Genomic DNA, 22,554 nt, shown 5'->3' with positions numbered 1-22,554 from the left:
GGAAGAGGGGTCATGGATGTTTCAGCTGCTGAGAACTCAGTGTGTGTGTTCAGGTAATTTCACCAGAGAAGCCAGTGAACCATATCTTCCGACTGATAGGACCCGGTGCTGACCACGATCCCAAAGGTCTCTTCACCATTGACATAGACACAGGAGATGTGTCAGTCAGCCGCTCATTGGACCGAGAGGCCATTGACTCCTACCAGGTCAGCATGTTCTCTCCTCTCCTTTCTGTCCCCCTTAGTGCACTTTATCCTACTGATCCTTTGACAAGTGTCAGTTTCTTTGTTCATCAGATTTCTGCTTTGTTCACCAATTATTTACTTTTCAACTTCAAGAATTCATTCATGAGAATAGGGTAAAGAAAACATGTTATGGGAGTAGTTTGTGAAACTGTCCATTGATTTGCAGCCAATCCAAATATTGTCCATGGTGTTTGGGAAGGAAAGGACCCCAGCAGAACTGATCCTATCAGAATAGGTCATCTATTCCTTGTCTGAAGCAAAGGAGAGCCTGTTCTGGGAGCCTGCTGGGTTTTGTGCCTATAGTGTTGTCTGTTTTATAAAGGCATACCCATGGAAGAAAGACACAGAGATAAGGTTAGAGAAAGTCTGCTTTTTAAGGCTGTCAATTGACCTCATCTAGTTTTTAGAAATCTACTGTGACTGAGGACGTTCAGCTGGTGCAAGCTGAACACACAATATTTAAACAAAGACTGGGAAATTAATGTTTATCATATCGTTTACTAAACTGGTCTGAATTAATCTACCAGAAGCCCTAAATATATACTTTTATGTCCCCCTTTTATTTAGAAAGGGAGGTGGTACCAAGATTTCGAAACAGCCTTGATCCTTCAGCTTTAATTCAATTCAATTCAGTTTTATTTATATAGCGCCAATTCACAACACATGTTGTCTCAAGGTACTTCATAACAGTCAGGTTCATACATTCCAATTAATCCTAGCCATTGAACAGTGCAGTCAGATTCAGTTATTTAAAGTTTTTCTATCTAAGGAAACCCAGCAAATTGCATCCAGTCAGTGACTTGCAGCATTCACTCCTCCTGGATGAGCATGTAGAGACAGTGGACAGTCACTGGTGTTGACTTTGCAGCAATCCCTCATAGCTTTAATCACCATAACTTGCACAATAGCAAAGGATAAAAAGTCCTTTACTTGATCAGATGTGTGTATATCTGCTCAATTAGCAATTCGTAGTGATTCGTACTATTCATGGTTTGTGAGCAACAGTAGTATTAGAGGTCAGACGTCTCCAAGTTCCAAAAACAAGCAACAATCATTTACTTTATGCATAAAACCTACCTTATTGCTGAGGTTGTTTCACATTCAGTGATTTCTAGTATGTAATCATTCCACTGTGTGATCTGCTGGAACTTTAGATCATTTCAAATTTCTTAAAAAGTTCATTTTTAATTCCAGAGAGCGTGGCCATTAAGCCAGTCCTTGTTTCTGCTATGCCTTTTATTCCTGATTTCGTTGCTTATATTGTCAACCTTGTATTTTACTGCTTACTGTGTTTTTATTGTTTTGTTATTTTTATGGTTCTTTATAGTTATTTCCATTTACCTGTACACCATATTGGTTGCCATTTGATTTGTAGAGCATAAAACATAAGTGATGATAATAGAAACGGGTTCATATTAAATGCTAGACAACATTATTAATTATTTATGGTTTTGTTTTCAAACTTTCTGGATTTCAAAACTAGCTGATGTCTCTGGTCTTAGGAACGTTTCACACATCTGCTGGCAGCCTTTCTAAACAGACAGGACCACACCAACAAGAACGTCATGAAGCGCATATGTTCTGAAATAAAACGCCTAACGTGAGACTGATAATTTATTTTTAATAAATCCAGTAAGAGACAATAAAGTCCAGCAGAGCCATTCAAAATGACCTTAAAAAGAAGGTTTTGTAGGTGAAATGTCAAACCTGAGATTTAACATCTATGTCTGTGTGTCGATGTAACTACAATAATGCAGTGTGTGCGTGTGTGTGTGTCTGTGCATCGTAGGGGAACAGAAGTTTGTGGAACTTAGTTTATGAATTTTTGCAACACAAAACTTTTTTTCATTATTACCTCCAGTTCTACTCAAAGAAGAGCAAGAGTCCAGGTAAACAAAAAGTCTGATTTATGAACATATCTTAAATATGCATCTAAATGGACTACTTTCTGTATACCTTAAGGGACAGTTGATAACAGTACACTGAGTTCCCTAAAAAATACAAATAAATCACCAAACAATGTATTATCCATGGATATTTTACCTACAATACAGAAAGTTCTGATCACTTACATTGGAAGGAATACAAGTATTATTATCAGAGCCAATTAAACTAAAAGTACAAACAAATACAACATGCTTGGTAATAAACATTTATAGTTCATAAAGTCTTACATATAAAGCAGATATGTCTTCTCTGTGAAATATGAATAGATGGCTTGGAGTGAGTCAGGAGTGAGTCAGGGGAAATGTTGCATTTGTCATTTCCCATAATTCAGAAGTAGTGAGCTTTTTATGCACATTTTTATTCTTCTTTCACACATTAAGTGTTAAAGTTATGATGATGACAAGAAAAATGCAAACACAACGGGATTACTTACATGTAAATGACGCCACTCCTCCAAAAAATAAGGACAATAAAATTAAACATCAGATTCTCTCTTTTCTTTGCTAATTCAACACTTTAATGTTTTGAGGTCACATTCCTAAAGAGCGCCTTACAAAAGTATTCCAACCCTTTAGCTTACTCTCACATTACATCACCAAACTTAACTGTGTTTTATTGGGACTTTAATTGACAGACTTACAAAATGTAGTGCATAATTGTAAAGTGAAATAAAAATAATGTATGATTTTAATTTTTTTGCAAAAAATCAGAAATGTGTGCCTTGCATTTCTCTTCACTCCCCTTTATTAAATAAATAAACATTATAATTTTAAATAAAATCAAGTGCAGCCAGCTGATGACAGAGGTGAGCAGATTAGTAAATATTCCTTATATCTGTACCAAAATCGTAAGTACCAAAGTGGTCAGAGTCTTTTGCATACATTAGTTATTATTGTTCTACAAAGTAAATATACACACCCATCAGCTAGAACGTTTTGACCAATGCCAGAAAAAGAAACCCTGAGGTCACATATTGTCTTGTGGAAAACTTGCATTTATATGTTATTTTAAATGGTCTGAACCTTTATCACCTTTTCAGTCATATTGAACACTCGAACAGCTTCTACACTAGAGTCACAGTCGCAAACATTCAGATCAGTGGGAAACGTTGGACTAAGTGCCTTGCCCAGAGGCACTTCGACTTGAAGCGGGTGAGAACACTGAAATCAAACCCACAACATTATAAGACGACTATTGTTCGCATTGAGCCAATGTTCCCTCTAAGCAAGAATAGTTTAACATTGGTACTGACCCAAATGTTCTCGAATTGCAGAGATCATCACAGTTTATATGTTATTATATTATATGTTACATTATAGTATACATTTACATATACATATATTATATGTTATCTTATTGTATGTTAAAAGTGTTCATTAATTATAATCAATATAGATTCAATTGTCAAAAGAGGCCTGAACACAGCTGCCTTATTTTATTTGTATTAATTTTGTCCTTTTTGGGGTGGATTTGGGGGATTTTAGCTTAATTAACAGAACTATACATAACAATAGTAATAGTAAATGTTACTTATAATGCACTTTTCATTCCAAGGAATCTCAGAGTGCTACAGTTAAAACACAAGAATAAAACAACACCTGTGTAAAATAGAGATATTTGGCAGTTAAAAGCTTTCCTAACCAGGAATTTCTTGAGTCTACCTTTAAAAGAGTCCAGACGCTATTCTTTCTTCAGCTCTGGAGGGAGGCTTTTCCAGAGCCAGGGTGCAGCTGAGCAAAAGGCTCGGAGCCTGGTAGAGGGGACCTGGAGGAGTTGGCCGCATGCAACTTCCAAAACAGGCCGAAGAAATATTCAGTATATCAGAGTTCTGAAATACAGAGACCTTTACGCAGAATACGGAGCTAAGTATTTTTCATGATTCTTTACTGTGGTCTGTCTGCATAACAACAGCATGAAAACACATAATGGCAGAATGACTGTTGTAGCCACTCATCAAGGAAAGATTCTGGGAAAAGGATAAAGAAAGTGGGGAATAATAATATCCATGATATATAAAAATTTAAAGCAAGGTGTGCTCAGAGAAATTAGATATAATGTAGGACTACTTAATTCAAATAACTTCATACTGTATATGTTGTTGATACATGAAGAAAATGCAGTCTATGTGGTTCCCATGTCTGCTGAAATAAAAGGGTGATTTAACTAGGCTACTGGTTGTACTGCATTTGCTTTCATCTTGTAATTTGCCCACATCCCTTTGTTACATGCTGGTTATTATTGTTACTTACCAGGAAAGTATATTTTAGATGAATCATGATTGATTTAATTCAGCTGTGGTGACTCTGTCAATCCCCACAATGAAAACACCCTTTCTTTTTCAATTTGAAAGATATACTTGGAACTCCAATGATGGATGGATGAATGGACGGATGGATGGATGGATGGATAGCCCTCTGTTATTTGTGTCTCTCCCTTCTCTAATGAAAAAAAGATGGTTCTGTGTTCCACTGAAAACTTTTGTATTTTCTTTCAAATTTAGCTGTGGCAAAAGACTGTTTTCAGAGAGAAGACTTTATCACTTTAATAGTTCCCAGTAGCCCTCAAAAGCTCACCTTGACACATTCGTTAAGAGTGTCCCCCTTCCATTGAGTCTAATAGCCTGTGTGGGCCATGAAACATGAAATATTCAGAGGTTGATTAAAATTGCCTTCACTTTAAAGGCCTTTATAGAAAAAGTGATTCAGACTGAAGTAGTCTTTTTCAAGCCTAATCTTTAACATTTGAAATTAATATTGTGACAAATTTTCATTCACATTCTCAGCTTTATGATTTAGAAGTGCCTAGGTATTCTAAGCAATACCATGAAACATGAAACACACTGCAGGATGGAACAGTTTGCATTTAGCAGAACATCCCCATTGCTCCTGCTCTCCCCTTTTATTAAAAGCACCACTGTCTCGATGTTGTTGAATCCTCTCTGCAGCATGTATAGAAAGATTAGACTGAGAATACATGAATGTCTCTCAGCATTTACCGCTAAAACCTTATAGCAAAGCAGGCAGCATACTTCTCACTACCTAGCATCATAAACTTTCTACACCTGACAGAATTTATTTTGTGCACCAGCAAGCAGAAGACAAAGAGGATCAATTCCAAGTTAGAACTAAGATTACAATAGGCCCTTGCAGTTTTCCTGCTCGGGCCTAATGAAGCTTCAGTCACAAAAGCTTCAAGGTGCAGGTGAGGCTAGATAAGGTAGAAGGCAATGCCTTAGCTGCAATAGCAGAAGAGACAAAGGAGGTGCTAGTTGATGTTTGAAGGATATATATATATATATATATATATATATGTGTGTGTGTGTACAAACACAGACATATATGTATAATTCAATTCAGTTCATTTATATAGCGCCAATTCACAACACACGTCGTCTCAAGACACTTCACAAAAGTCAGGTTCATACATTCCAATTAATCCTAACCATTGAAAAGTGCAGTCAGATTCAGTTATTTAAAGTTTTTCTGTCTAAGGAAACCCAGCAGATTGCATCCAGTCAGTGACTTGCAGCATTCACTCCTCCTGGATGAACATGTAGAGACAGTGGACAGTCACTGGCATTGACTTTGCAGCAATCCCTCATAGCTTTAATCACCATAACTTGCACAATAGCAAAGGATAAAAAGTCATTTACTTGATCAGATGTGTGTATATCTGCTCAATTAGTAATTCATAGTGATTCGTACTATTCATGGTTTGTGAGCAACAGTAGTATTGGAGGTCTGATGTCTCCAAGTTCCAAAAACAAGCAACAATCATTTACTTTATGCATAAAACCTACCTTATTGCTGAAGACAGTCACTGGCGTTGACTTTGCAGCAATCCCTCATACTGAGCATGCATGTAGCGACAGTGGAGAGGAAAAACTCCCTTTTAACAGGAAGAAACCTCCAGCAGAACCAGAACCAGGCTCAGTGTGAGCGGCCATCTGCCACGACCGACTGGAGGTTTGAGAGAACAGAGCAGAGACACAAAGAGAACAAAGAAGCACTGATCCAGGAGTCCTTTCTATGGAAATGTAAAATGTTAATGGATGTAGCTCCTTTAGTTGTTTCAACTTTGAAAGATGTATATGTGTATATATATATATATATATATATATATACAGGGGTTGGACAATGAAAGTGAAACACCTGGTTTTAGACCACAATAATTTATTAGTATGTTGTAGGGCCTCCTTTTGCGGCCAATACAGCGACAATTCGTCTTGGGAATGACATATACAAGTCCTGCACAGTGGTCAGAGGGATTTTAAGCCATTCTTCTTGCAGGATAGTGACCAGGTCACTACGTGATACTGGTGGAGGAAAACGTTTCCTGACTCGCTCCTCCAAAACACCCCAATGTGGCTCAATAATATTTAGATCTGGTGACTGTGCAGGCCATGGGAGATGTTCAACTTCACTTTCATGTTCATCAAACCAATCTTTCACCAGTCTTGCTGTGTGTATTGGTGCATTGTCATCCTGATACACGGCACCACCTTCAGGATACAATGTTTGAACCATTGGATGCACATGGTCCTCAAGAATGGTTCGGTAGTCCTTGGCAGTGACGCGCCCATCTAGCACAAGTATTGGGCCAAGGGAATGCCATGATATGGCAGCCCAAACCATCAGTGATCCACCCCCATGCTTCACTCTGGGCATGCAACAGTCTGGGTGGTACGCTTCTTTGGGGCTTCTCCACACCGTAAATCTCTCGGATGTGGGGAAAACAGTAAAGGTAGACTCAGCAGAGAACAATACATGTTTCACATTGTCCACAGCCCAAGATTTGCGCTACTTGCACCATTGAAACCGACATTTGACACTGGCATGAGTGACCAAAGGTTTGGTTATAGCAGCCCAGCCGTGTATATTGACCCTGTGGAGCTCCTGACGGACAGTTCTGGTGGAAACAGGAGAGTTGAGGTGCACATTTAATTCTGCCGTGATTTGGGCAGCCGTGGTTTTATGTTTTTTGGATACAATCCGGGTTAGCACCCGAACATCCCTTTCAGACAGCTTCCTCTTGCATCCACAGTTAATCCTGTTGGATGTGGTTTGTCCTTCTTGGTGGTATGCTGACATTACCCTGGATACCGTGACTCTTGATACATCACAAAGACTTGCTGTCTTGGTCACAGATGCGCCAGCAAGACGTGCACCAACAATTTGTCCTCTTTTGAACTCTGGTATGTCACCCATAATGTTGTGTGCATTTCAATATTTTAAGCAAAACTGTGCTCTTACCCTGCTAATTGAACCTTCACACTCTGCTCTTACTGGTGCAATGTGCAATCAATGAAGACTGGCTACCAGGCTGGTCCAATTTAGCCATGAAACCTCCCACACTAAAATGACAGGTGTTTCAGTTTCATTGTCCAACCCCTGTATGTGTGTGTATGTATTAGTACAACTTCTTAAACAATTGAAATGCTAACTGCATTCAGGTTACACATTGCCATTTTGCTCCAGTTATGACCTTTGTTTCACTCCTGGGGGTTTAAATGTAATCCAGAAATGTAGCTGTTAATGGGTTATTGTGAGAACACAGTCTGTCATACCACAGCTAAAGTAAGGCTGAAGTGCTCACAGAGGTTGTATTCACACCTGCCACGTTTGGTTCGCTTTCACGAACCAGTCGTTTCCCCCCGTTTCCTGACCTTTTGTGCAGTTGTGAATACACTCAAGCGAACCCTGTCCCAGACCAAACAACCGGACTGAGACCCACTTTTTGAGATGGACCCGGTCCGCTTCGAAACAGACTCTGGTGCGGTTCGCTTATGGTCTGAATATGAACTGGTCCTAATCTGAACCAACTACAGAAAACGTTCGTCTCTTTGGACTTAACATGTCACCATAGCCGGTAGCAAAGGTGTAAGTTGTGCTGAAATCATACCTGATACGCTGTATGTTGCTTAGCAACACCACTGGCATGTTGTGGGACAGGGCACATGTCTTCTCCGTCGCCGTTCCAAAATTATAAATAGAACTTTGCAAAATCTGTGTTGACTGAGCGGCCCTTGACTCTCACAATAAAATTGCAGCTGTAACAACACAAGTATGCAGAACAGAGGTGCTGCATTCAGCACATCTACAGTTGTCTTCCTAAATGTCCGGGTCTGTGCTCTGAAGTTCTAAACAACAAATAAAGATTGAAATAAATCCTCCCAATAATCCTGAAAATAACAACAGCAGTAGCATTGGTAAGAGGAGTAAAATTAAACATTAAAATGTTTTCAGATCATGCTGTTATTGTGCAAAAACATATGTTAAGTGTAAATATCCAAAATAAGGAAAACCCAGTGGCATCAGTTAGCTGTACTTTTTACCTGAACCTAGGTTAGATTGCTTGAAATACTAGATGATTGATTGAATCTTGAAGGCCCTGGGAATAAGAGCTGAGATAGCAGAGGAAGGAAAATGACAGATCGTGCCGCGAAGGCAGTGAGAGATATATTAATAAAGATGGTATGACGTGCCGCAGAGGTATTGAGAAATGAAAGAATTGCCGCGGAGGCAATGATATCGTAACACGGAGGCATCGACAATGAATGAATTGCCACGGAGACGATGGCATCGAGAAACAGAAGCATTGCCACGGAGGCAATGAGAAAAATATTTCGTGCTGCGAAGGCATCAACAAATGCCTGCATTGCCACAAAGGCAATAGGGATGATGAAGAGTTAAGCAGAGAAGGCATGGAGAGTGAAGGAGAGGCCAGCGAGGGAGTAAGATAGAGGAGAATTGAGCCTATAAGAAGGAAAATGACAAAGATGAGAAGAAACATGGAAGTGTAGACTAGGGAGAGGAGTTCATAGATAAAGTTCATATCTTTGAAGAGAATGAGGGGAGATAATAAGGTTTGATAAAACGGTCTCACATAGCAAGGATAAGTTTAAACTGAAAAGGCCAACCAACACCAGATAATGCAGAAGCTCTTACCTAAGAGCTGATAGATCATTGAGCAGAGAACACAAAATAGAAGTTTGGGCGGACATATGAAGAGAATGCTGAAGTCGACCAGCGGCCGAGTTGTAGGGAAGGTGTGGAAACTCCTTGGGTAGCTGCTGAAGTGGCTGCCCCGATTCTGAATGAGTGACCTGACTGAGAACTGACTAGGGAGAAGGTTGCACTGAATAAAGTTTGCCTTAGAAATTTGAGGAACCAGGAGGCGAAAACTACGTCTGGAGTGAGGAAGGGGCATGCTGGGTGAGATGATTTTATGACGTTTGAGAGCAAAAGTGAACATGGCTTGGAAAGGACAAAACGAGCTATCGAGGCGAGCAATGGAAATGAAACATCTGCCTTTAGTTTTGGTTTGTTTGAAGTAAAGTTTGAAATGGTCTAGATAGAACTTGAGGTCTGAAAAGGCTAAAGATGGCACGAATGAATTAGAAGGAGAAGTAAATTTGCATAGTCTAAGAAAGCTGTAGAAGGTAAGGAGGGAGGCACTGACAGAAGACATTTGAAATATGGTGAAAAACAGCCAGAGCAAAGGTTCATAAGAAGATTTTTATGAAGGGGAAGTGTAATAGATCTCTGGGAGTCAGGCTGCGGAATGCAATGTTTTGAGATGCCTTTGAGGAGAAGTTAATGATGTAATGAGTGAAAAGGCTCGGAGTGGGCTCAGAAAGATGATCTTTTGATAAAAACTGATGCTTGCTAATAGGCTGCGGAAGTAGGGAAGCTTGAAATGATAAAAAAAAAAAAAAAAGAAGGAGATACCATTCCAGTTCGTAAGGAGACTGGAGCGGGAAGCCAGCAGCTTAAGTTTGGCCGGGCATGAGTGCTAGAAGACAGGAAGAGAAGAACAAGAGCGCTCTGATGGCCGACTGGGCTGCAGGAATCAGAAGGTGGCTTGCCTCATGATACATTATCAGTGGCGAGAATAAACCAGTCAAGGCAGACTGAGATTGAGCAGATTGAGCGAGGGTGGATGCAGCTTTGGTGGAGAAAGATTTGTGATATTGATAGAAAAATCGGGAAGCCATGTTTGAAATGTAGGTCGACAATCAGGGACGGATAGGTATCGAGCTTATTCTGTGCTCGGTTAACAGAGCTGAAGACGTCTCTGAAATGCTTAAAGGCGGCCACAAGCTCGCCAACAGGGGATTCTTAGAAAGGCGGGGGATCAGATCATTTAAACACAGCATTAAAGCCATCAGAGGAAGCGACACAGTAGTCAACCTCGGGAGATGGTAAAATGAGAGAAACCAGATAAATGAACTGCCCCTGCAGGATTTTGGAGCGGAGCCTGAGTGAGGTGTTAGAATGCATGGGAGTATATGATCTACCTGAATGTAAAGAGGAGTGGGAAACACAGCGTGCTTGAAGGGCAAATGTATGAGGAAACAGTAGAAAAGAGAGAAAGAAGTGATGCATCTCACCCTTAAAGACCAGCATGGACGAGCATTGCGATGGTGAATGTCAATGGTAGGGGCCGATGCTAATCTGGCATGTTTAGCTAATAGCTACAGGTAACATAAGTGTTGCTGTTTGACCATCATTTGCCTACATGACACTTCTTATAGATGCTCATTTGACTTGGTGATTCACATCCACCAAGCACATTGAGCGGGTTGAGCGTCGGCTGAGCGGAGAAGAGGAAGTGCTGACGTGGCAGAATTGGAATCAAACTCCCGGAGACGCTGAGTAAGAGATGAAATGGAGAGCTGGAGAGAATCCATGGATGAGATGGACAAAGCAGGGAAGATTGTGGGATGGCTGGAGTAGAAGACGTCGAAGCCTGGGGTGCGGGAGGAAGATCAGAGGTGAAACCGCTGCGGAAGCCAGGCCGGGTGATGTGGCGGCGGGAGCTGGGAGTTGGGGTGGAGACAGGGCGACCTCGGCGACGCTAAGGAGGAGGATTGGGGGAGTTGTTAAGGCGCTTTCCACTTGCCCAGTGCTGAGACGAAGGAAAAGGGGCCATCAAGGGAGAAAGCCAGGCGAAAGCTCCTACGAGCGGAAGAGGAGGAAGGTGGGTGAGGATTCATCACGAAACAGTGTGAAGAACCGCCAAGTCGCCAGAGACTTAGTCGGACATGACGCGGCTGATCGTCAAAGCTCAGCTGAAGAGCAGGGAATCCATGACTGGAGGTCCTTAAAAGCAAAGGCGCGGAGGATGATTGATTGAAGACAAGTGTGGATCTGATGCTGATTGGATGGAGGAGAGACGCACAGTGGAGTCATAGGACAGCTTGTGGGATTGTTTTCAAATTCCCACTGGGTTTTACCAATGGGTGGAAGTTAAACAGATATAATTCAGTCCGACGATATCCAATATTAATGTTTGGTTTATTTATAATAATAATAATAATAATAATAATATTATTATTATTTTCCTTTATTTGCTTCACAAATAAACTGATTCAAACTTTGTTCCTAAAGTTAATGTTAGTGTTTCTGTTGTTAAAAGCTTTACAAATAAATTAAACAAATGGTATTTGTCATCAATGTATTTTATCTACAGTACTAGATTTTTATATCTATGAACACAAAATTATTTTAAACATTTTAAACGGCTGTATAATGAACAAGATTATAAAACAAGAACATTTTAAATAAAATAGGATTATAAGGCATCAGCAATGTGTAAAAGGGCAAATTAAAACCGTGTAGTTATTTACAGTAGAGACAGCGTTATTAACCTTCAGGCTCCATTTGTTTGGCTTCACAGCTCTGCACTTCATGCTAACATGGTTGCTAGGCAACCTAACTTACGCTGAGGTAAGGGCAAGGGGAACGTAGACCGACGTAACACCGGCGGCACACTATGCTAATCTGGCATGTTTAGCTAATAGCTACAGGTAGCATAAGTGTTGCTGTTTGACCATTATTTGCCTACATGACACTTCTTATAGATGCTCATTTGACTTGGTGATTCACATCCAAGCATGTACATCCAAGCGCATGCACGCTGCGGTGCTCCAGCTCAACATGCCGTAATATGGGAAGAAACTTGTGCCATCAGAAACTGAATTTGAATTTCTCAGACTGAATCTGTATTTGTGTAATTTGAAATGAAATGCATTGGTTTGAAAATGAATTTCACTTAATTTAAACTGAATTTAATGCTTTGAAACTAAATTAATTTACTCTGAAAATGTATTTTGTTGAACTGAAAATTCAGTTTCACAACTTTTACTTTCAGTTCTAAAATTCAATCAATTTCAGTTCTAAAATTCAGATTTTTGTGTCACACATCCGGGTCCACGAAGCCACAGATTAATCAAACACAGATTCACCGATTCACGGATGTCATTCACTATTGCTGCGTCCAAATTGAGGGGCTGCATTCTTTGAAGGACGCATTTGTTGGCTGATTACGTCATTGTGAGGCAATGAAGTCTACAGCTTCTCAGGCTCCTCCAAATAGGGCCGACAAAGGATGAAAATGATGGTACCCCTGAAAATAATGTGACCAAAGGGACGTGTTAAATCAAGGTGTGTCCATTAATTAGCATCACAGGTGTCTACATTCCTGTAATCAGTCAGTGGGTCTATATATAGAGCTACAGGTAGTCACTGTGCTGTTTGGTGACATGGTACCACACTCAACATGGACCAGAGGAAGCGAAGGAAAGAGTAGTCTCAGGAGATTAGAAAGCAAATTATAGACAAGCATGTTAAAGGTAAAGGTTATAAGACCATCTCCAAGCAGCTTCATGTTCTTGTGACTACAGTTGCACATATTATTCAGAAATTTAAGATCCATGGGACTGTAGCCAACCTCCCTGGACGTGGCCGCAGGAGGAACATTGATGACAAAACAAAGAGACGGATAATATGAACGGTAACAAAAGATCCCAGAAAAACCTCTAGAGAGATTAAAGGTGAACTTCAAGCTCAAGGATCATCAGTGTCAGATCGCACCATCCGACGTTGTTTGAGGCAAAGTGGACTTACTGGGAGACGTCCAAGGAGACCATTGTTGAAAACAAATCATAAAAAAGCCAGACTGGAATTTACCAAACTACATTTTGACAAGTCACAAAGCTTCTGGGAGAATGTCCTTTGGACAGATGAGACACAAATTGAACTTTTTGGCAAGGCACATCAGCTCTATGTTCGCAGATGGAAAAATGAAGCATATGAAGAAAAGAACACGGGCCCTACTGTGAAACATGGAGGAGGTTCTGTTATGTTCTGGTGCTGCTTTGCTGCATCTGTCACAGGGTCTTTGCAGGTACAATGAAATCTCAAGACTATCAAGGGATTCTAGAGAGAAATGTGCTGCTCAGTGTCAGAAAGTTTGGTCTCAGTCGCAGGTCATGGATCTTTCAACAGGATAATGACCCAAAACACACAGCTAAAAACACTAAGAATGGCTAAGAGGAAAACATTGGACTATTCTGAAGTGGCCTTCTATGAGCCCTGACCTAAATCCTATTGAGCATCTTTGGAAAGAGCTGAAACATGCCGTCTGGAAAAGGCTCCCTTCAAACCTGAGACAACGGGAGCAGTTTGCTCATGAGGAGTGGGCCAGAATACCTGCCGAGAGGTGCAGAAGTTTCATTGACAGTTATAGGAATCGTTTGATTGCAGTGATTGCATCAAAAGGTTGTGCAACTAAATATTAAGTTAAAGGTACCATAATTTTTGTCCAGGTCTGTTTCATAAGATTGTTTTTTTAAAATAATTCTGTTGAAGCATGTTTGAAAAGCAATGTCTGACTTTCATTTGTTAATTTTCATAGAATTTGTGTTCATTATTACCTTTGTCAGATTCAAGTTATTTCTGTGACAATTGTGTTTTTTTTTTCATTAACCTAGGGGTACCAACAATTTTGTCCACGTGTGTAAGCAAAACTTGGGAAACCCTCATTTAAATAAAGCATTGTCTGACTTTGGAAAAGCATCTGCAGCAGCTTAGCTGAAAACAGACGGAATCTGGGAGTTGTAAGTAGGGTATTACACGGAGCGAAGCAAGGCAAACAAACACACCAACTCTTGACAAAGTAAAACATTTACAGTGAAGGAACAAACAGAGACAGTGATCAGCTGGGCCACATGTTCACAAAGATTTAATGTCATTAAATAATTTTCCTATTAGACTCAATTAGTATGAGAATGAATAGTAATGAGATGTAAAACAGAGAGGGAGTGGGGAGGAGAATGAGGCTTATCGCTGCAGCTATGACAAGCTGGGTTCGGGTAGAAAGTACAGAGGAAAAGCTCTAATTGGCTGTAAGCAGCGGGGGGATAGAATGTGAAGTGATAAATAACAGTCTTGTTTACACTGGTACAGGGGTGACCCTCAGAGATAGAGGTCATCACAACAACAGCAGTTGTGAGGCATCTGAATGTGCTCGTCTCTGTCCTGATCAAATTTAAGGTAAATAATAAGGGCATACCACAACAGGACAGCAGACAGGACTGTTGGTTATAAATCTAACTATATTAAAGAATTCAGCTGGATTTGTCTAACGAAGCCAATTATCTTAATATTTGGTCAGATTTCTGGTTATCATGATTTTGCTCGTGTGCTGCAGAGCACAGTGTTGCATCTGTGCCTTGCAGATGAAACAGATCCTTCCTTTGATGGCAGATCTGAAAGGCACCTAACTATATTCCCTATGTTCTGTCAGTCAAGCCAGCGCACAATGACAAGGAAACGGCTTAAAAAACCCAAGAACCTAGAGGGATCAATCTCAGCCTTTGAAAGGGGTTGACAAAGAAAGAGCCATGAATGCTGTTTTGAAATTTAGATTTTCAGATACACGGCTTTCAAGAAGAGCCTAGTATGGGCCCCTAAAAGCAGTATTTTTTTATGTTTGGTTACCAAACAAAATGTAAGGCTGGGGATTATTTCAACTATTTTTTATCTATTTTTATGCTTGAGAGAAATGTTGGGATTCAACAGATCACAGCTGGAACTCCAGTTCCTGTAGAACATCAGTTTTCTATGTAGTAGAGAACCGTGTAAGTGAAGACCTGAGACCTGCAGTACTACAGTAAAAGTTACAGATTGTATGGATCTTACTTTAGCCACTCTACTTGGACAAGATTCATTTAAGGCAGAAATTTAACACATCTAGACTTCATTCATAAACGTTTTAGGCACCGAATATGGAAAAACCCCAGTGTTCCTAGTACTAAGCACATATTTTTTCTCTGTGCATAGTCCCCGTCCATCCTTTCACACAAGATTGTGTCCATCTGAGGATGAACACAAGACTGAGATGAAGTTTCTCAGATGAACCTCTTCAACTCTCTAAGCTGGTGCTGCCACATATACCCACTGCTCCCTTAGGAACGCCAACCAGCAGGTCCTTAATGTATCTAAAACCAAGCGTAAACTTGGTGACCCTGTTTTCTTTTTTGATTTTTATATTGTTTTAAAATCAGTATTGATTTTTTATTTAGACTATTAAGACTTTTGCTTGATCTGCTCTATTGTGAAATAATATGCCCCTGCATGTTAGACAGGTTTCCTCTCTTTCTGAGTTTAAGAATCCCCTCATAACATATTTATTTGCTGAAGCCTTTGGCACATTTTTAAATGTTGAATCTATTTTTTTACATGTCTCACCTTCCTTTCTTTAATATTTTATAGTCATTTAACATTTTATAGTGCTTTGTAAATAAAGGTGTTTTTGTATGGTACATATAGATCATATAAAAACAAATCATATGAAAAATGATACATTAAAATGCATACAATAAGAATAGTCTTGTAAAACAATTCAGTGTTGGTCAATGCTAAATGATACTCATGGATTACTGAAGGTATTAAACCTGCCGACCAAATGAAAAATGTTTACAAAGGATTTATAAACAAGAGGAAAATAAAAACAGATGGAAATTATATAATATATATGAAAAAACCAACATCTGGTGGATCTCCAAAAACAAATATTATGATCAATCCCTACACAATAATAAAAACAATATCAATAACAATATAATCGGAATGTATGAATCAGCATGGTTAGAAAAACATATAATTATTTCACTCTATATTTACTTATTTAATAAATATCTTATTTAATAAATATCTATAGAGTGAATTTTTGAGTGAATACACATTTATTTATTCATTTTTTGTGATATATTTATTTAATTTTGTTCTTTTTGGCCCTCCATATCCTCAGGGGTCATCATGATGATTCTGAGGATCATCTCGTGAGTTCCCGGGGTCCCGACCCCCACTTTGGGAACCCCTGGTGTAGATCTCTGTGTCACGATGTGTGCATGTATCTTTGTGTGAGTGAAGTGAGGGTCCTCTCTTCTTAGAGGATCTTTGTTGGAGAGTGCTGTTGAAACCTTCTGTCACGATTGCTGGGGATTCATGCTACTGCTTGAAGACGAGTTCTGATGCTCAGCCTTTGCGGTAGACTCAAGCCAGCCTGTATTTCCTTGTGAAACCTGTTTTGAAAGAATAGTTTATGGCTTTGATCTTGTCTGCTTTAAGCTCAAGTCTTCTTGTATCTCTCAGGTCATGCCATTCTTAATGGCCGCTGCCTCAAGCTCTTCTGTCACGGATTGCACCAGAGAATTATCACAACTCCTTTTAGAACAGCAGTGTCATCAACTGTCACCTGCGTGCCTGCTCTCTGACACTTAAACTCAGATCTCAAACCTCCATTGAATGACCTTCCTTTTGGAGACTTCTTTGAAACTCACTGCAACTCCAGCAGTGGTGGAGCACCACCAGGATCTCGACTACCTTTCCAAACCTGCCTCCTTTGACTATGTCAGTAAGCTCTTAGCTTTCCAATATTAAATCCATCACTCCTCTCTTTTTAAAGGCATTACCAAAGCCCAAATAGCAGTCCCTCAGTCATTTCTGTCTTCGTTCCTTGCTTGGTGAACGAATAAATATTTTAGGTTCATTCTGTCTTTGAGTTTTGATTCTGCATGTGGGTCAGGAAATTGCCTGGAACCACGACACTCCAGGGGGGATGTTACACTATAAAATCTGCTGGAAGGCAAAAACAAGGCACGTGTTACACCAGGAATAAAAAAGGACTCTATTGTTTGATGGCTTTATCATCCTGAAATTTCTGTGTGTAGATATGGGGGAACATACAAAAGCACACTACAGCCACAATGAACATTACACACAAGGTCAATTAGCCTAGTTCATTTACTAGAATCAGCAGCATACCATTTTTTTTAATGTCACATAAAATTTAGAGATCTTTTTACATAATATGCAGAGCAAAAAATCTATCTATACATCCATCCATTGTTTGTACCAGCTTATCCTTGCAGGATTGCAGGGGAACTGGTGCTTATTTCCAGTGATCAGTGGGCAAGAGGTGGGGTATACCTGGACAGGATGCCAGCCAATCACAGGAAAGACAACCATTCTTACACTCAGTCACACTTAGAAGGACCAACTAACCAACCAGTCATGTTCAGTCATGTTTAAAATAGAAATAACATACATTCATTAATTCATACATTCATACAATCCTACTGCCAAGGGTATCAGATCCAGCACTAAGATGTTTCCTTAGAATTTGTGAAATTTGCTCTGAAATATTGACTGTTTCTGCACCTGAATCATCAGATTCAGCCCTACTATGGATGAGAAAGCACCCCTGCTTTTATCAGCTACATGATGGGATGCAAGTGAGAGGTTTTCTTTGCAGGCTATTATCAAGATAAAGCCCTTTGTGTACATCTTTCAAATATTTGTGTTTTTCCTAAAGTAATTACTCTGAGGGTCTGAAGCCTGAAATTAAGCACCCGCCTTATATGCCCAATTTAGGGCTGTGTGTGTTTCTTCCCATCAGAGAAGCTCATTCCAACAGGGAGGAGAGCACATAGCACTCTCTTTGTTCAAGGAGCTCATGATTGGTATTCTTTTGTTCTGTGGGTGGTAAGCTGAATGGTATCTTTCAGCTGCTTGGTGACATTCTGTCTGTTGCAGCCAGGGTATTAGGGTATCATTTGTATAGCTGCTGTTCCTAAAGCATTAAAATAAATTATTTTCTGATGACCAAGTCACCCAGGTGTTCATGTCTTACTTCTCATATCACTATTACTGCCAGACTCCTCCATGAACATTCCAGGACCCAGAGACAGGATTTCACCACAGACATTTTGTCCAAACTTAACTACACTCGGGGAACTTTCATGCTCAATCATACATAATTGGGAGGGTAGTGCATTCCTGATGCACACCAAATGACCTATCCAACACTCTAAAAAGAACATTTGTGTTCTGTCTTATTTATAATGTGGTGCAGTCTTAGTATGGTGTAAATACATCCTTCAGAATAAGTTTAATCTACAGTTAGGGGGATTTGCTAGCATGGTGCCAGTGTAGAGAGCGCAGTGCCAGGGTAGAGAGCGCAGCCCATGAAAAAAGGAGCTTCAGCCCTCGACACGGCTGTCCTCTGGGTCCGAGTTCCGACCACAGGGGCCTGTGCTGCAGGTGTTCCACCTCTTTTCCTGTCTGCCTACTTTAAAGAAAAATGACTGAATAAAGGCCATAAAATAAATCTAGAAAAAAAGAATCTACAGCTATAAAAAGAAAGTAAAAAATGTTCTGTGTGTCTGATCAAATCCTATAATCTCAATGATTTTCAATGGCATGCAGTTCCCCTTGTTTGCAATACACTGATTCTAATAAAATCCAGATAATATCTACCTATCCCCTATTTAGGAAGAAATCACATACACTACAAATGTGCTAGTGCAAGCATTACAGGGAATATTTCTTGGATTAGTGTTAAAACTCATAACAGAGTGAGCAATAAATTGCTTCAAGCTTTTAATTTTGCAAGCACATTGAAAAAATAATCATAATTACTTGTTTGCTGTCTTTGCAGGATTTGAACCTAATGCAGTGCAGCCTAATGTACAGATAGCACAGTTATCAGCTCTTTTTATCTCTTATGCTACATCTAGGTAGCAGTTTTGTTCTGCTGAGGATTTTGAATAATAATCATAATAAACAATGTGCGTGTGGAACAACTGTTTTCAAAGAGATGATCATTTGACCCTGAGACCATGTACTTTAAACTTCTGTTTGAGTTTATTTTAAAAAGAGGGGGACAATGCATATTAATGGACATGTACATGTAAATATGCCAAACTATAGCCAACGGCTAATTTCCATCTGTAGTCCCTTCGGCAGGTTGAATCAACAACATAAAGTAATAAAATCAATAAAACAACAATTAGAATAGTAAGCCATCATGGCTGTGAGCAATATAAGCAGGTAGACTAAGTCCGCAGAGAGATAAAAGTTCCTTAAAAACAATAGGATAAAAATAGAAAGAGAAGCAAGAACAATGAAAAATATAGTGGATCATAACATACAGGCCAAGTGTGTCAGGGGACCATACGTATTTTACTAGTGTTAAAAAGCTAAAATTAAATATCAAAAGATGGAAGTGCAGGGTGCAGAAAGTATATGCTAGTAATAGACAAACATACAAGTTTAGGCATGGTTGTGGCAACAGTACTGTTCTTCCAATAGCCAAGCTTTAAGATGTTTGGTAAAAGAGGTCAGAGTCAGAAGTTCACGTATTAAGTTTGGTACTGAATTCCAGGTGTGAGAAGCACGAACATAAAAAGTGGCTTGACTAAAGGCACTCTTTCTAAAAGGAACTACACAGTCACCTCTAGAACCAGCTCAGATCTGTTTGAGTTTTTTTCACAAATTCTTGTAACGGAGGAGGTGCTTTACCGTGGAAGATTTTGTAAATCAAGATAGCATCAATATATTTAAGAGTATTGTCCCAGTTTAAGCGCTGATGTTTTTTTAATATCTGACAGTGATGCTACGTTTTTGGTTTTTTATCCAATATTTTCAGAGCTTGTTTATAAACTGTTTCAACCGGCTTTAGTGTCATCTTACAGGCTGATGTCCAACTTGTTATGCAATAGGACATGTGGGACATGATAATAGTATCAAAATACAATTTTGCTGACTAAAGAGTTAGATTGTGTCTAATAAACCTAAAATTGGACAAGTTAAACTTAATTCTGTTCACAATATTTTTTTATCTGTAGTTTAAAAAGAAGTTGTGAGTCAAGAGTGATTTCTAAGTATTTAAACTATTGTACAACATCAATTGTTTTACCTTGCACACAAAAGTTAGGATCACTGTCAGTATTTGCTCTTTTTGAGAAGTACATACACATGGTCTTGGATATGTTCAAGCATAGTTGGGATTTCTTAAGCCAGTTATATACATTTATCATAGCATCTGCAAACTCCAGCACAGCATGTTTTTTATCCTTTGCACGGACATATAGAACAGCATCATCAGCATACATTTGGCAGATTACATTCAAAGGACAACAACTTGGCAGATCATTTATAAACAAACTGAAAAGCAGTGGACCTAGCACTGACCCCTGCGGTACCCCAAGATTGTTGTTGTGTGATGTTGACCTCATGTTCTGTATCCTAACACACTGTGATCTTGCAGATATATATGATTCAATCCAGTTCAGAGTACTTGGGGAAAAGGTAAAAATAGACAATTTAGTAAGCAGTATCTGGTGATCAAAGGTGTCAACGCTTTTCTGAGATCTATGAAAACAGCACCAATGACACCACCTGCATCCAATTTTGATTTTATGTTTTCTAAAAAGAAACAAACCGCCCGCTCAGTAGAATGATGTTTTCTAAAGCCCAACTACATCCTGTTCAAGGTATATGGACTATTGTTAAGATGATCTACAATTTGCTCCGCTACTATTTTTCCTTTTGAGACTGCTGGAAGTATGCTTATCGGTCTGTAATTGCTGGCTATCGCAGGATTACCTGACTTAAAGACTGGTGTAATGACAGAGCACTTCCAGGGTTCAGGGAAGGAACTTTCATTCGTGGATTTATTTATAATATTAATTAATGGTGTGATGAAAGATTCTTTGTGATACTTTAGAAATGTTACATTCATACAAAATGCATCTTTGGCTTTAGAGCTTTTAAGGCCACACACAACTTTATCAACTTGTGACTGTGACAAAACGCACAAATTCAGAAAGGATTTGTCGGCGTTTAGTGGCATTGGTGAGTGACATTCTATATGGGGGCAATTGTTTCGAGTCAGTTTTTTAACTGAGTCTATAAAATAATCGTTCAAAGTTGTTGCAATGTCCCTTGGATCATGAATGACTTTTTCTAGTTGAAGCTCCCTAATTTCTCTGTGCACTATACCATTTCCCATAGTTTTTTAATATTTATCCAGATATCTTTAACATTGTCTCTTGCAGTACTAATTACATTAATAAAAAAAATTGCTTTTGCGGATTGAATTTCCTTTACCACCTTATTTCTAATAGAAGTAAATGTCTTTCTATCATTCACCCTTTCCGTTTTAAGTGATAAGAGCATGATCTCGTTTTTTCAGTAATGTTCGTATGGTTTCATTCAACCACAGGAGGTGATTCTTTTTTAATGGTTTCGCTTTGATTTTTCTAGTAAATGCAGACATTGTGTCCTGGATAACGGTCATGAATACATCACAATTGTCACTAACATAATTATGGGTGAGATAGTTATCCCAATTGATATTGATTAGCGCCTGAGTCAAATTTGGGATCTCCCTCCTCGGTACTCTCAACTGTTCTGATATTGTTTTCTTAGTACAAGAGAATCTATTTTTAAATAGCTTTTTTGAGAACAGAATGAAATTATGGTCTGACAGACCTGTGGTCATATTGAACGTCTTGAATTATTTCACACTTATTAGAAAAGACAACATCTCTGCATGTTTCAGAGGAAATAGTTAGTCTAGTAGGACCTTTAATTAATTTAGTAAAGTTAAAATTTGTCAATAATGATTTTAACTGTCTCCGAACCGATTTGTCGAGCCAATTTATATTTAAATCTTCAAGCAAGATAACTTCTGAAGCTCACATAGAAAGCACTTGAGGCTGATGGAGGTCTATATATCCCAATCAGCGTTATTGACATTTGTGGAGCGAGAGCTATTTTAAGACCAATACATTCAAGGTTGTGTACACTGACCCATTCTATCTGTTTGCACTTTAAGTGTTCCCTTACATAAAATATTACCCCTCCACTCAGATTTCCCACACGGTCTTTCCGAGAGATATTGTAGCCTGGTACATGCAATCCAGCCATCGGTGAATTGATATTTAGCCAGGTCTCAGACAAATATAAAAAGTCCAGGTTCAAATTTCTTAGTAAGTGATGAATTTGGTCACACTTGGGCAAAATTCTTCTAATATTTAAATGTCCACCAAGCAGATCTCTTGGCTTATGTTGTGGCTCCCTCAGCTTGGTTAAGGGGGCAGTATAGATTTGCAGATCGTTGTTTTTTGAACACAGGGTTCCTGGGGCATAACCTACTCTTGGACTCACTCTCCGCAACATTGCTGATGGTGTCTGAAAGAACTGCTAGCAGTGGTAGAGGTCCCACT

General features: G+C 39.3%; 1 protein-coding gene across 1 annotated transcript in view; it reads left to right on the top strand.

Annotated features, from left to right (window-relative positions):
* Positions 1-22,554, top strand: part of cdh13 (cadherin 13, H-cadherin (heart)) — a 614,670-nt gene that overhangs the window by 265,949 nt on the left and 326,167 nt on the right. The window contains exon 6 of the mRNA XM_047353799.1: positions 54-206. Within this exon, the coding sequence (XP_047209755.1) occupies positions 54-206 (153 nt within the window). The remainder of the gene's footprint in view (positions 1-53; positions 207-22,554) is intronic.

The sequence above is a fragment of the Girardinichthys multiradiatus genome, chromosome 2, assembly GCF_021462225.1.
Source record: "Girardinichthys multiradiatus isolate DD_20200921_A chromosome 2, DD_fGirMul_XY1, whole genome shotgun sequence".
Taxonomy (NCBI): Eukaryota; Metazoa; Chordata; class Actinopteri; order Cyprinodontiformes; family Goodeidae; genus Girardinichthys; species Girardinichthys multiradiatus.
Note: the sequence above shows the minus strand (reverse complement) of the source record. Positions and strands in the feature narration are given on the sequence as shown.